The 14685-nt window shown below is 41.5% G+C and overlaps 1 protein-coding gene across 1 annotated transcript in view; it reads left to right on the top strand.

The window, feature by feature from the left end:
• The first annotated feature begins 4735 nt into the window (after positions 1-4735).
• Positions 4736-14685, top strand: part of LOC110524404 (ephrin type-B receptor 1) — a 208975-nt gene continuing 199025 nt past the window's right edge. The window contains exon 1 of the mRNA XM_021604004.2: positions 4736-4982. Coding sequence (XP_021459679.2) covers positions 4925-4982 — 58 coding nt within the window. The 5' untranslated portion in view covers positions 4736-4924. The remainder of the gene's footprint in view (positions 4983-14685) is intronic.

The raw sequence follows: 14685 nt of genomic DNA on the forward strand, positions 1-14685 counted from the left end.
TGCTGCATATTGTTTTTTTGTACCCTTCCCCAGGACAGCACCTCGACACAATCCTGTCTCAGAGCTCTACGGACAATTCCCTCGACCTCATGGCTTGATTTTTGCTCTGGTATGCACTGTGAACTGTGGGACCTTATATAAGTGTGTGCATTTCCAAATCATGTCCAATCAATTGAATTTACCAGCCTTCGCTTTGGCTCCCCCTCCTGTCCAGCTCAGGCATTCGGCGTCACCGGCCTTCTTGCTGCTGCCGTACCTACTGCTGGTAAACACCCTTCACTCATTAACCCTGGACTTGTTTCGTCATCATTACACACACCTGGTTCCATTCCCCGCTTACTGTATATATACTCCCTCTGTCATTTGTCTTTGTCGGTCATTGTAAATGTTGCTTGTTTTCCTAATGGGTATCTCTCCTACTATTTCCTGAGTATTTTATTAGTTTGCACTTTGGGTTTCGTCCCGCTTTTATATATGGTGCTTTAATAAATTCAGTAGTTCTAAACCTGTGACTGCTTTCTGCCTACTCCTCTCTACACTTGTGACAACAGGTAGACTCCAATCAAGTTGTAGAAACATCTCAAGGATGATCCATGGAAACAGGATGTACCTGAGCTCAATTTCGAGTCTCATAGCAAAGGGTCTGAATACGCAACATTTTGGAAAAACATGTTTTTGCTCTGAAGAATCTCAAATATAAAATCGCTTTTGATTTGTTTAACACTTTTTTTGGTTACAACACGATTCCATATGTGTTATTTCATAGTTTTGATGCCTTAACCATTATTCTACAATGTAGAGAATAGTAAAAATAAAGAAAACCCCTGGAATGAGTAGGTGTGTCCAAACTTTTGACTGGTACTGTATATGTAGCAGAAAAGCTGTAAAATATATATATTTGTCATCCGAAGGGTTAATATAAAAATATACACTACCGGTCAAAGGTTTTAGAACACCTACTCATTCAGGGTTTTTATTTTCTTTATTAATTTCTACATTGTAGAATAATAGCGAAGACATCAAAACTATGAAATAACACATATGGAATCATATAGTAACCAAAAAAGTGCAAAATAAATCAAAATATATTTTATATTTGGGATTCTTCAAATATCCACTCTTTGCCTTGATGACAGATTTGCACACTCTTGGCATTCTCTCAACCAGCTTCATGAGGTAGTCACCTGGAATGCATTTCAATTAACAGGTGTGCCTTCATAAAAGTTAATTTGTGGAATTTATTTCCTCTTTAATGCATTTGAGCCAATCAGTTGTGTTGTGACAAGGTATGGGGGTATACAGTAGATAGCCCTATTTGGTAAAAGACCAAGTCCATATTATGGCAAGAACAGCTCAAATAAGTAAAGAGAAACAACAGTCCATCATTACTTTAAGACTAGAAGGTCAGTCAATAAGGAACATTTCAAGAACTTTAAAAGTTTCCTCAAGCGCAGTTGCAAAAACCATCAAGCGCTATGATGAAACTGGCTTTCATGAGGACCGCCATAGGAATGGATGACCCAGAGTTACCTTAGCTGCAGAGGATAAGTTCACTAGAGTTACCAACCTCAGAAATTGCAGCCCAAATAAATGCTTCAAAGAGTTCAACAGACACATCTCAACATCAACTGTTCAAAGGAGATGTGTGAATCAGGCCTTCATGGTCGAATTGTTGTAAAGAAACCACTACTAAAGGACACCAATTAGAAGAAGAGACTTGCTTGGACAAAGAAACATGAAAAATTTAAGATTTTTGGTTCCAACTGCCATATCTTTTTGTAAGACGCGGTGTGGGTGAACGGATGATCTCCGCATATGTATTTCCCACCGTAAAGCATGGAGGATGAAGTGTTATGCTGTGGAGGTGCTTTGCTGGTGACACTGTCTGTGATTTATTTTGAATTCAAGGCACACTTAACCAGCATGGCTAACACAGCCTTCTGCAGCGATACACCATCCCATCTGGTTTGGGCTTAGTCCCACTATCATTTGTTTTTCAACAGGACAATGACTCAACACACCTCCAGGCTGTGTAAGGGCTATTTTACCAAGAAGGAGCATGATGGAGTGCTGCATCAGATGACCTGACCTCCACAATCCCCTGACCTCAACCAAATTTAGATGGTTTGGGATAGGTCGGACCGCAAAATGAAGGAAGAGCAGCCAACATGTGCTAAGCATACTATATGTGGGAGCTCATTCAAGACTGTTGGAAAAGCATTCCAGGTGAAGCTGGTTGAGGGAATGCCAAGAGTGTGCAAAGCTGTCAAGGCAAAGGGTGGCTATTTGAAGAATATAAAATATGAAATGTATTTTGATTGAACCCTTTTTTGATTAATACATGATTCCATATGTGTTATTTTATAGTTTTGATGTTTTCGCTATTATTCTACAATGAGGAAATAGTAAAAATAAAGAAAAACCCTTGAATGAGTAGGTGTTCTAAAACTTTTGACTGGTAATATGTATGCGTGTATATATTAAAAAAATCTAGAGGAAAATCTGAATTCACATTTTAGCAAGACAACCTAAAACAAGGGCAAATCTACACTGGGTTGCTTACCAAGAAGACAGTTAATTTTCTTGTGTGTTTTGACTTAAATCTGCTTGAAATTTCATGGCAAGACTTAAATGGTTGACTAGCACCCCTCGGAGGCCCTCATAAATTGCCTTTTGTGAAATTACACTAACACTTGACCCCCCCCCCCCCCAAACTTGCACTGACTTTGCTGATAAAATGTACTTTCTATGACTGAGATGTGTGGTTGTCCCACCTAATTATCTTAAGATGAATGCACTAACTAAAAGTTGCTCTGGATAAGAGCGTCTGCTAAATGACTAAAGTGTAAATGTTGGGCTGATAGTTATATCGTGTGTGTGTGCGCACAGGGGTGTGGTATGTACATGTGTGTGTATTTCTGTTTAGGGGGTGCATCCCTGTGCATTTACATGTAGCTTTGTGTAGGACTGGGCGTATAATTATTTTTAATTTCTGCCATCCAAAGATGTCTGCGCGGCAGTTCAGCCAGCTCCACAGAGTCGACACAGGGCTGAAATTGGAAGTAGAGCAAGTGAGCGGAGCTGCTGTATTGATAAGAGCGTATCAGGCTCCGTCAGCAGGCCCTGTGTCCGCCACGCTTCCCTAGGGAGGGGAGGAGGAGCTGTGAGTCTGCCATCTGTTGGAGCAGGCGCCTCACTATGGGGAGGCAGGGAGGCATGGGGGTGGGTTGGTGCAGGCAGTCTGCAAATATATACACGTACATGTAATAGCTGCAGATCTGACTGCCAATTAAGGTATAAATGTAATGGGAGCATGTGTGAGGAGTGCTAATGAAGACAAGTGGGCAAACTAATATAACAGCACAGTGTGTGTGTTTGGAGGGGGAGGGTTTCGCTACCTAGTTGGGTTTGAGGGGGCAGAGCCGCGACTGTTGGCACACACCCTGCCTACATTATTGTGTGTCCTGTCTGTCTGGGGCCTGCCTGGGCTGTTGAGTCTCAGGCTGTTGACTTCTCCACCCTCATTTAGGCAGACTGTAATATTAGTATTTAATAAGTGAGGATAGCGAAGTTATTGTATATTCCATGTAATAGAAGACACCATTTTGTACATGGGAACTAAATGGAGCCACAATTTAATTTGGTGTGGCAGGTAGCCTAGTGGTTAGCGCGTTGGGATAGTAAGTGAAAGGTTGCTGGATCGATTCCCCGAGCTGATAAGGTAACAATCTGTTGTTCTTCCCCTGAACAAGGCAGTTAGTTCCCCGATAGTCCGTCATTGTAAATTTGAATTTGTTCTTAACTGGCTTGCCTGGTTAAATAATATTAAGTAGTGAATACACATTATGTAAACATAATTTTAACACTAGTAGCCTATCCATTTAGACAGTGATTTGGGTAGTATGAATAAATTCTATCTGAAATTAACTCCATATTACCATATTTGATTCTAGAACACAGCACCAAGTACAGTGAATGAAGTGCAACACGATGAATATTCATATTCACAACAAACTACTTTCAAGGTGTTAGTATAGAGGACATCAATCCAAACCATTTCATAGGCTTACCGTGTCACTTCAAGGCACATGTTAAAAGTTGTTATGCAGTGCCATGATGACACAGTAATTGTCTGTTGTTAGAATAGACTCTTAAATCTGCCATATGCTCCTGCAGAACATAAACCATTCATAAATCTACGAGCCTACTTAATAAACTAGGTGGTCGATCGTAAATGATGGCAGATATACGTTTTTTAATTCTGTCGTTGTCCTGCATGTGATGGGTTTAATTCCCATCAAATAGAGATATTACAGGTGACAATTCAGTATATCACCATGGGCTATGGAAATAGCTTTCGTGACTATGTATAGCCATAAAACACCATGGACTGCTTAGGTTTATGGAATAGCATGATAAATAAATGGTAAAATGCAATCACATTATCGCCGTAGTGAAATTCATCTGATGAGAAACACCTATTAGGTGAAGCTGTGCATGCAATGCTTTATCTGGACCACTAGTCGTTGCTCTTTCCCTGCAGTACGATTGGATGGCAAAGCAGGGGACTTTTCAGTAGTTTAAAAATGTTAGTAGGAATCTGAGCGGGTGCTCTGTTGCGATTGGTTTGAGATGCACTATCTTCTTTTCGTGATTGGTCACGAGGTGTTAAAGGGGTGTGAGAAGTGCTGTTGAGGGAACGGGGGGGGGGGGGGGGGGGGGGCAAGGTCTATCTCTCATCCCGCTTCACTTATCCCTTACATGCCTCATCCTCCAAGTAACCTAGTAGGTTTTCATACACTGCGTACAGTACGGTTTGAAATGTGATTCAACATACGCACTGCTGGAATACTATTCTGTGGCAGCTAAAGGATTTGTGTTTACACCTTTTTAAAGGGGAGAGGAAAGGCAGACCACCTTTGCCATGCCAGCGGATTTGTTAGCGGTTTTATGCGTGATTACTACGGTTTACGCAGTGGAAGGTAAATTATTTGAGTTTCTCTCTTTTTAGCTGTGATATTCTATTGCTATGTGTTCACGTATGTGAACGCAATATGGTGCATTAACAGTGTTATTGTAAGCGCATGGATGTATTCGTTTCTAAAGGTATGGAAAGTAATTAGGATCTTGGATGGGATAACTTTGGAACTGGTTCCGTGGCGCCTGTCTGATTGATTCAGGCAGAGGTACCCAGGGTCGAGAGTGGGTGTACCACTGCCACTACGATGGTGGATGTGCAGTTTTGGGTCATGTATTCCCTTCAATAATATACCTTCAATAATTAGACTACATGATGAGCATTGAATCAATGTATTATTGATTAATATTATATATATATATATCATCGTTGCTTTATGACGCGTTTATGTCGCGTCGAAACTTGGGACCTCCGAGTTGAAAGGAACGTATGTTATTTGTGTAGAGCTTCCTATTGGTTGATTCTGATACCTCCCATGTGTGGAACTCGGGCTCCGGCTCTTTATTCTAGGTTAGCAAGTCCGAAATTCCCGAGTTTCGGACAATACCTAAACGCTGCATTAGGTTAATTGCTTCAATTAAGATATTCCACGATTTCTTCCAATCATTTAATGCCGCTGGACAATTAAATACAAATTCAACTATACATAGGCCTAATTCCCCAATTATTTACACCAATATTATTTGATAGGACATTACCTCCCAAACATATAGGCTAGTGGAGGAGATGAGGGAAGCCTGCGACACCCAGTCCCCGGCACCCTGGTGTATACAGTCAGTCAGTGCGCCACAGAATATTCCTTTCAGGTCATGTTTTAGATATAAGGTGACAGGTAGAGAACCTATACTAATTTATTTTGCCATTGCCTCCTAAACCTCCATACATTATGACTTCATTGAATCTATTTTTACTTGATGTGAAACTGTCCCTCTATATAAGCTATAGAGAAGGTCAAGGTCTCTCCGAAATGCTGTTTGTTCGATATAATAATGAGAAGTTCTGTAGGGAGGTTTGTTCCTCTCATGTCCATTTTTCTCTCCGGTTTCGACAAAATATTTAAAAGGTGGATTTTGTTTGTATGTATATTTTTGAATAGGTTACTCGGACAGAATCCACAGGTTGGCTGGTGTCACGAGGTGTATTGCTATCATATCCCCAGACGCGATGCATAACGCGTCCTCCGCCATGGCTGCGATGAATAGCCTAGCCAACGTGCGTCAGTGGGGAACGCAATGACAGTCAGTTGATCGAATGCCCTTGTTTCATGTTTTCTTACTGAGGTTTCTTGTAGATCAATGCACTGAGATACACCATGTAAAAAAAAAAACTGTATCAAATGTTTCATCTTTGATTTGACCAGCTTGTTGGTGATGATAAGATACAATATGTCAGGGCAGGTAACAAGGTTTTGGAAAGGCAAAATGGTTACCTATTTAACCTGTACTTGGTATAAAAATACATGGGATTTAAAGCGCTCTCAAGAAACTCAAGGACACTTTACAGCAAGACAGTAAAAACGAAAACAAGTATAAAATAAAAACGAATAAAGCTACAAATCCCCATAATATGTGGACTAGGGGTGACTGGTCATATAGTGAGGACCCTCACCCTTTGCCTGGCCGTGACAATAACCTGGCTAATAAAATCAAATTACATTTTATTCGCCACGTGCTTCGTAAACAACAGGTGTAGACTAACCGTGAAATGGTTACTTATGGTCCATTCCCAACAATGCGGAGAGAAAGAAAATAGAGAAATAATAGAAAAGTAAAGAACGTGGTAATAATAAATACACAATGAGTAACGATAGCTTTTCTATATACACTGGGTACTAGTAACGAGTCGATGTGCAGGGGTACGAGGTAATTGAGGTAGGTAGGTAGATATGTACATATAACTAGGACTAAAGTGACAGATCATAAACAGTAGCAGAGCTTATGTGATGAGTCCAAAAAGCGCTACAAGATCAAGCAGATTGCGTTCTTCATTTCACCTGTCACATCATTTTACATTATGAAGTTTACCGTAGTTCCCCAGAACAGTTGAACCAGTCACGCGTTTGTTTGTAAATAGCACAACGGGAGAAAGTGGGAGTTTGTGAGTCCATGGCGAGTCACTGTTGTGCTGCGCACATGAGGTGATGAAGTTACACTTGTATGCAATTCACTACTAAATGTTTGCCATCATATATCTTATAACGGTATTCTACCAGAAGTGAAAGAGCTCTGGATGAGATATTTCTACAGTTGACATTATTTCTCTGTTAGCGTTTGTTCTTCTATCCGGTGCTCCATTAACCCATGCTGCTCTTCCTTCAGAAAAGCATGCATCACAACTTTCTTCATTTGCACAATTTCTGTCTTTCACTTTCGATTGGAAATGTCCACAACCCCCGAAAATGAGATTCGGTAGCTACTACTGTAGCTATGCTTGAATGTATGAGTCTTTGCAATTAGTTTGTTAGTTTCGCTCGTTAGCATTTAGCTAACAGCATCTACGTGATTTTGCTATTAGTTTGTGCAAATGTTGTTAGCATTCTGGTTATAGAAGCCCAATGGGAGCGTCTTGCGTTTTTCGCCTGCCCCTGTATGCTATGCTGGTAATAACGTAAATCCTAATAACAAGAGAAGAACGGTATGATGATTTGAAAATCTGGATACCACCCAAGCCTAGTGTTGATGTGTTTGGACCAGTGGCAGTCTGTACCGTTTAAGATGGAGGATGATAATGTTTTTTAATTAACATGGCCTTATTTCTATTACAGCATATTGGATGACTGTCAGTCATATTACAGTCACTCAGCTCAATGTAATATGGATAGGTTTAGGCTTACTACATGATCCAAAAAAAAAATTCTGTACCCATCATGAGGTTGCTACAACCTAGCTTTTGAATAAAAGTTTACAATGTAGGTGCACAGGTCTAGAGAATTTTGAGTAATCAGACAGTGACACATTCAATATCGTCTTGCACACTTTTGCCTGTGTCTAGCTGATCTAGGGTGTAACCATTAGTCCAACAGTTGCAAACAATAGTTTCTATTGGATAAATTCATTTATACCCATTCCGTTTGCCTCAATTCAATACATTTTTTTCAACAGAATCACTGCAATGAATACACCCCTGATCACAAGCAAACAGCACTTTTATGCCAAACACATAAAAACAGCCTGTTGTATTTCTAATTCCTTCTTGCATCTATCTATGCGCTCTCCTCCTCTCACCTTTTCCCTCCACTTGTGGACTTCAGTGCACAACACATCAGCTGTCTGTGACCAGGCGAACAAACCTTTCCAAGCCAAACCTTCATATCATGGCCACTAACCTCTACACACAGTCTACATTGTTGTCATGTCATAGGCAGCATAGTTACTAGAACTAACACATTAGTAAACCCGCTACAGTGTAGTCGGCAGCAATCAGTTTAGCAGTTACACCGGCAGCCCCAGTAGCAATAAATTAATAAAACCAAAAGCTTACCTTGACTCTGAAGAGTTCCAGTGTTGGAAAGCCATAACTAGCTATCTAACATAGCTTCCCTCTGTTTGTTTGAGCTGGGTGTTTGAGTAGGCTAAACTAGCTAGCGGAATTCATCACTAGCTAAGTAAGTGAAAACAAATATGCTAAGAAATATCTCTCTTTTTCTGCTCCTTACTTTTGGAAGATATTAATTTGTTCAAAATGGTTCAATGATTATTTTTCTTTGTCAACTACTCAACACATTTTAGGCACTGTAGTGCTAGCTAGCTGTAGCTTGTGCTTTCAGTGCTAGATTCATTCTCTGATCCTTTGATTGGGTGGACAACATGTAAGTTCATGCTGCAAGAGCACTGATAAGTTGGAGGACGTCCTCCAGAAGTTGTCATAATTACTGTGTAAGTCTATGGAAGAGGGTGAGAACCATGAGCCTCCTAGGTTTTGGTTTGAAGTCAATTTACGCAGAGGAGGACAGAAGCTAGCTGTCCTCGTGCTATACCATCGCACTACATTAGAGTGCTGCGGAGGCTACTGTAGACCTTCATTTCAAAACAATGTGTTTTTATAAATTATTTGGTGACGTGAATATATGTAGTATAGTTTTATCTGAAAAGGATGTGAACATATTTAGTATCGTTTTATCTAAATATATAACTTTTTAAAATGTTTCACTATTTAGATTTTTATGAAATTCACTGAGGATGGTCCTCCTCGGATGAGCCTCCCACTGGTTTGGACCATATGTGACGTGGACACAGAGGAGCTTGAAGCTCTCGACCTGCTCCACTACAGCCCTGTCGATGTGGATGGGGGCGTACTTGGCCCTCCGATTCCTGTAGTCCACGATCAGCTCCTTTTGTCTTAATCATGTTGAGGGAGAATTTGTTGTCATGTCACCACACTGACAGGTCTCTGACCTCCTCGCTAAAGGACAGCGGTTCCCAAACTAGGGGTTGTGAAAATGGGGTCCTGGGAGAATTGACAAAATCCTGGAGAAAATAGATATATACAAAAAATGTATAAATTATAATATCGCCATTATATCTCAATCATTGTAATGTGGTTAACCTTAACAATCTAAATAAAAAAAAATTCAAATCTAAAAGATACAATTCAACTAGAGAGCGCCCTTATATTATGGGAAAAAGCCTCACTTTGACCGTTGCACTTGAATCATTCCCACGGTGAATGGCTAAGCCTGCTACGCTATGAAACCACACACTATTGCAGAGACTTTGATATTACTGGATGCAACTGATATGGTGAAAACAATGGGTAGGGAGAAAGACGCACAAACTCACATCAATAGCTTTGTCAGATAACACTGTAAAATGAAGAATTCATGCTATTGCTAGCAATCAAGAGAGAACTCTGACTGAACGACTCAAACTCTCCAGCTTATGCTCTCCAAATGGACGTTAGCTGTGAGGGCCGAGATGTCCATGCATTGACTTTTGTTCACTTTACATGTCAGGGGATGCTATTCACGAGTACATATTATTCTGTCTCAGGATTCCCGAGCATGAAACGGCACAGGGGATGTTCAGTGTGCTGCGTGGCTATATTGATGAAGAACAGATTCCATGGGATCAAATGGTGGGCTTTTGCATAGATGGGGCAGGTCTCTGCACTCTAGTTATGAATGGGTCTCCCTCTGCCATATGGACGCATTGTATGATACACCGAGAGCAACTCGCGGCAAAAGAGCTGAGCGCAGAAATCAGAAATATACTGCAGCAGGTAACTTCGATTGTAAATTACATCAAACCACATCCACTGTGCACACCTGTTCGCAAAACTATGTGTAGATATGGGATCAGAGCATGACAATGTTCTTTTTCACACCGAGGCCTGGTGGTTATCGAGGGGGAGTATTGGAAAGATTTTTCGCATTGAGAGAGGAACTGTTGTCATTCACAATGGATGTAAAAAAAAAAAACAGACTTGGTTGAGTTTCTGTGTAATGAAAAGAAAATGTCTCCTTGCATATTTTGGAAACTGAACGAACTGAACCCAAGCATGCAGTGGAAATACAAGAGCATTGTGACCAAATCAGTGGATTCAGAGGAGATGATTATTTTTGGAGAGAGTCTTTCAAAAGTGAACCATGCCCCCTTCCCTCAGCTGTGCATCAGTAAGTGTCCCACACAGTGATGACTACTCACCTCCAACGCCTGGAAGGGCACTTTGGGACCTACGTCCCAATCCATTTGACTGTGATCCTGGCTCAGTTGACATGCCGGTAAGTGAAATCGAACACCTACGGAGGAATTTTGGTTCCTGACTCAAATGGAATAATACACTGCTGTCTCCCTCTGGGCATTAATGCCATGTTCAAAACAACTGGGAACTCAAATCTCAGACTTCTGACTTCAGTGCGTTCAAGAAAACTGGGATTTATGAAGCCGGTGATAGATGTGATAAACTCCTCAATGCCATCAGAAAAATCCCGGAACATGTTTGTCTGTTCTAGCTAAACAGTCCTGTAGATTAGCATCCGCTTCATCTATAGGCCAGCCCCGATAGAGGACTGCTTAGCTCGCCTATTAGTGGCCAGGCCCCATGAATGAGATGACCCATGTTAAGGCAGGCATTGTCAAGAAATATCCACAGCTATCCATAAACAATGCCAATTAGTGAATTGCCTTGGCCTTATTAATGAGCTGCCCCATGCTTTGGCTTTGCCCTACATTGGGTATGGTGTGGCCAATCAGGCCAATCCTTCAGCAGGACTTCCTCTAACCCAGCCTCTCAGTGCCCTAATTGAAAGCAGGGTCTATTGCGGGTAAATTGCTGCCTAATGAAATGGGCGATTAAGTCATTTAAACAAGAATCTGTTTAAGGGAAACAACGTTATAGTGATGATTAGAGTCCAGATCATTCCTCTCACAACCTTACAACAGCCGGTGTGCTGCTCTCTGCTTCACTTCATTCTCTTCTTACCATACCATTAGGTATTCAGTTATCTTCTCTCTCCCTCCGTGCTCTTCTTTCATTCTCTATGCACAGCTAATTGTGTGAATATTTCAACTGTCCTCTGAATTCAGACTGAGACCAAATCCCAAACATTCAACTGCTCTGTTCTAATCAGCACTGTGTTTTAATGAGTATTTTCCTTGTCATCTTTCTTCATTTCTCTTTCCATATTTTGCTCTATTCACCCCCCCCCCCCCCCCCCCCCCCACCCTTTTCCCTTTCGTTGTATCCACATATTTCTCCCACTAACTGTCTGTTTCTATTGTACTAATTTTCCCCTTTTCTCTCATGGTCCCTCTATCACCCTGTGTTTTAAGACATTCATTATTGCCAAGCCTTAAATAAATTGACCATATCCCCTAGCATGTTAATGCAGCCTCTAACTTCCAGGCCTGCCTTATCTTAACTCTCTCTGAAAAACTCAAACCCTTCACCAATGGTCTAAGAAGAAGGATATGGGAAGCGAGAGGATTAGGTAGAAAAATAATTGTGGTGTTGGCTGTTAGAAAAGGGATAGAGAGGAGAGAATGAAAGAGGTAGTGAGTTAGTGAAGGATGTGGAGTATGTAAGTTACTGAGTGAAGGGTGGTGGCGGTGCTAGGGTGGCATTGGGGGCCCCTCACTTCCTCCCCTAATGAAAGAGGGCCCTAGGCCTGGTTTCCATTGGAAAGAGTGTGGTTAGCATAAGGGTACATGTCCGTACAAAGAATCATTGTTATGTCTGCGTGGACCTGCTCCAGGGCCTGTTTCCTCTCTCTCATATTCAATTAATATTAAACTCAATTCATATTCAATATGCTTTATTGACATGAAGGACAAGGTCAATGTCGCCAAAGTAAAGTGATACACATAAAATATGAAAACAACAGTGATAGCAATTAAAATAGTAAATATAATGCTCATGGAAAAAAATATACACTAAAAACATACAAAAGTGGACACCCCTTCAAATGAGTGGATTTGGCTTTTTCAGCCACACTCGTTGCTGACAGATGTATAAAATTGAGCACACCGCCATGCAATCTTCATAGACAAACATTGACTGTAGAATGGTCTTGCTGAAGAGCTCAGTGACTTTCAACATTGCACTGTCATAGGATGCTGCCTTTCCAACAAGTCAGTTCATCAAATTTCTGCCCTGCTAGAGCTGCCCCGGTCAACTGTAAGTGATGTTATTGTGAAGTGGAAACGTTGAGGAGCAACAACGGCTCAGCCGCGAAGTGGTAGGCCACACAAGCTCACAGAACGGGACTGCAGAGTTCTGAAAATCGTCTGTCCTCAGTTGCAATACTCACACTACCGAGCTCAAAATTGCCTCTGGAAGCAACAGCAACACAGGAACTGTTCATCGGGAGCTTCATGAAGTGGATTTTCATGGCCGAGCAGCCGCACACAAGCCTAAGTTCACCATGCGCAATGCCAAGCGTGGAGTGGTGTAAAGCTCGCAGCCATTGGACTCTGGAGCAGTGGAAACGCGTTCTCTGCAGTAATGAATCACACTTCACCATCCTAGCAGTCGCTACGGACAATCCGCCTTGGCGGATGCCAGGAGAATGCTACCTGCCCCAATGCTTAGTGCCAACTGTAAAGTTGGGTGGAGGAGGAATAATGGTCTGGGGCTGTTTTTCATGGTTTGGGCTAGGCCCCTTAGTTCCAGTGAAGGGAAATCTTAACGCTACCGCATACAATTACATTCTAGACGATTCTGTGCTTACAACTTTCTACTGCAAGCAGTAGAATCAGATTTTAAATGCAGGGAAAAATAACCTTATGTAACAACCGGGACTGTGAAGAGACGCACACAAAGGTACAGATACATGTATACACACACATTGTGATATTGTTGGATGGTGGTATTGAGCATTTTGTGTTGTGGATATGTGGTGGTGTACTGTTTTATCTTTAGCTCATTCAGTACAAACATAGTTCACGGTTTTATCTCTTGTTTTACAAGTGTAACAGTATAACTTTAGTCCATCCCCTCACCGGGCTCGAACCAGGGACCCTCTGCACACCCACAAAGCATTGTTACCCATCGCTCCACAAAAGCCACGGCCCTTGCAGAGCAAAGGGAACAACTACTTCAGGTCTCAGAGCGAGTGACGTCACAGATTGAAACGCTATTAGCCCGCACCACCGCTAACTAGCTAGCCATTTCACATCGGTTACACAAGTAATGTGGGTGCATTGGTGTGTTTGGACTCCAGGAAGAGTAGCTGCTGCCTTGGCAGGAACTAATGGGGATCCCTAATAAATACAAACGCTGACTGCGAGCCAGGCCTAATCGCCCAACATCAGTGCCCAACCTCACTTATGCTTTTCTGGCTGAATGGAAGCAAGTCCCCACAGCAATTTACAACATCTAGTGGAAAGACTTCCCAGAAGAGTGGAGGCTATTATAGGGGACCAACTCCATATTAATGCCCATGATTTTGGAATGAGATTTTTGACGAGCAGGTGTCCACATACTTTTGGAAGATCATAATTTTTGTTTTGCTAATGCTAACTGTCAGTGCCCAGTTTTGCCAGTAGGCATCTAACACTGACAGGCTATACTGTAACCTCTGTTCTGTTGGAGACAACAAGACCAGGTCATTTGCATAGAGAAAGAGCTTAATTTCTTGTTGTCTAGGAGAAGCCCAGGAGCTCCAACTGTCTTGAAAATTCATCAATAAAGATATTTAACGATGTTGGGCTGAGATTTGCTGCCCTGGGTGACCCCTTGCCTCTTTGATTTTTACATGTATTTTCATTGTACTTTGATTTAATAACCTCAGGTTCTTCCTCCAATTTCACTTGGATGAGTTTCAGGAAGAGTCCTTTATGCCAGATGGAAGTCAATAAAGCAGGAAATTATTTTACCCTTGGTGGATTGATAAGGGTGTATATGTGGTCAGATGTTCTTTATTTCGGTAGGAAGCCAATTTGACTTGGACTTAAAGGGACATTTCACCATATTCATCATCTCCAGCAACACGCCAACATCAACGTATGTGAAAATTGCGCGTATCTATTTTTTGAAGAGGAAGATAAATGTTTCCAATGACATCATCTGTGTGCAAAGTGTGATTATTGTCTACTAATTGATTGATGATGCCATTGGAAATACTTATCACCCCTTAATTTTCACACATGTTGATGTTGGGGTGGTGCTGGAGAGGATGAATATGAACATTTGTAAAACACTGTTTTTGTTGAGGAAAGTCTGTATTCTCGTATTTTATTATGCTGCAAGAAAACCTTCCCTAAATTACT

Source organism: Oncorhynchus mykiss, chromosome 5, assembly GCF_013265735.2.
Source record: "Oncorhynchus mykiss isolate Arlee chromosome 5, USDA_OmykA_1.1, whole genome shotgun sequence".
Taxonomy (NCBI): domain Eukaryota; kingdom Metazoa; phylum Chordata; class Actinopteri; order Salmoniformes; family Salmonidae; genus Oncorhynchus; species Oncorhynchus mykiss.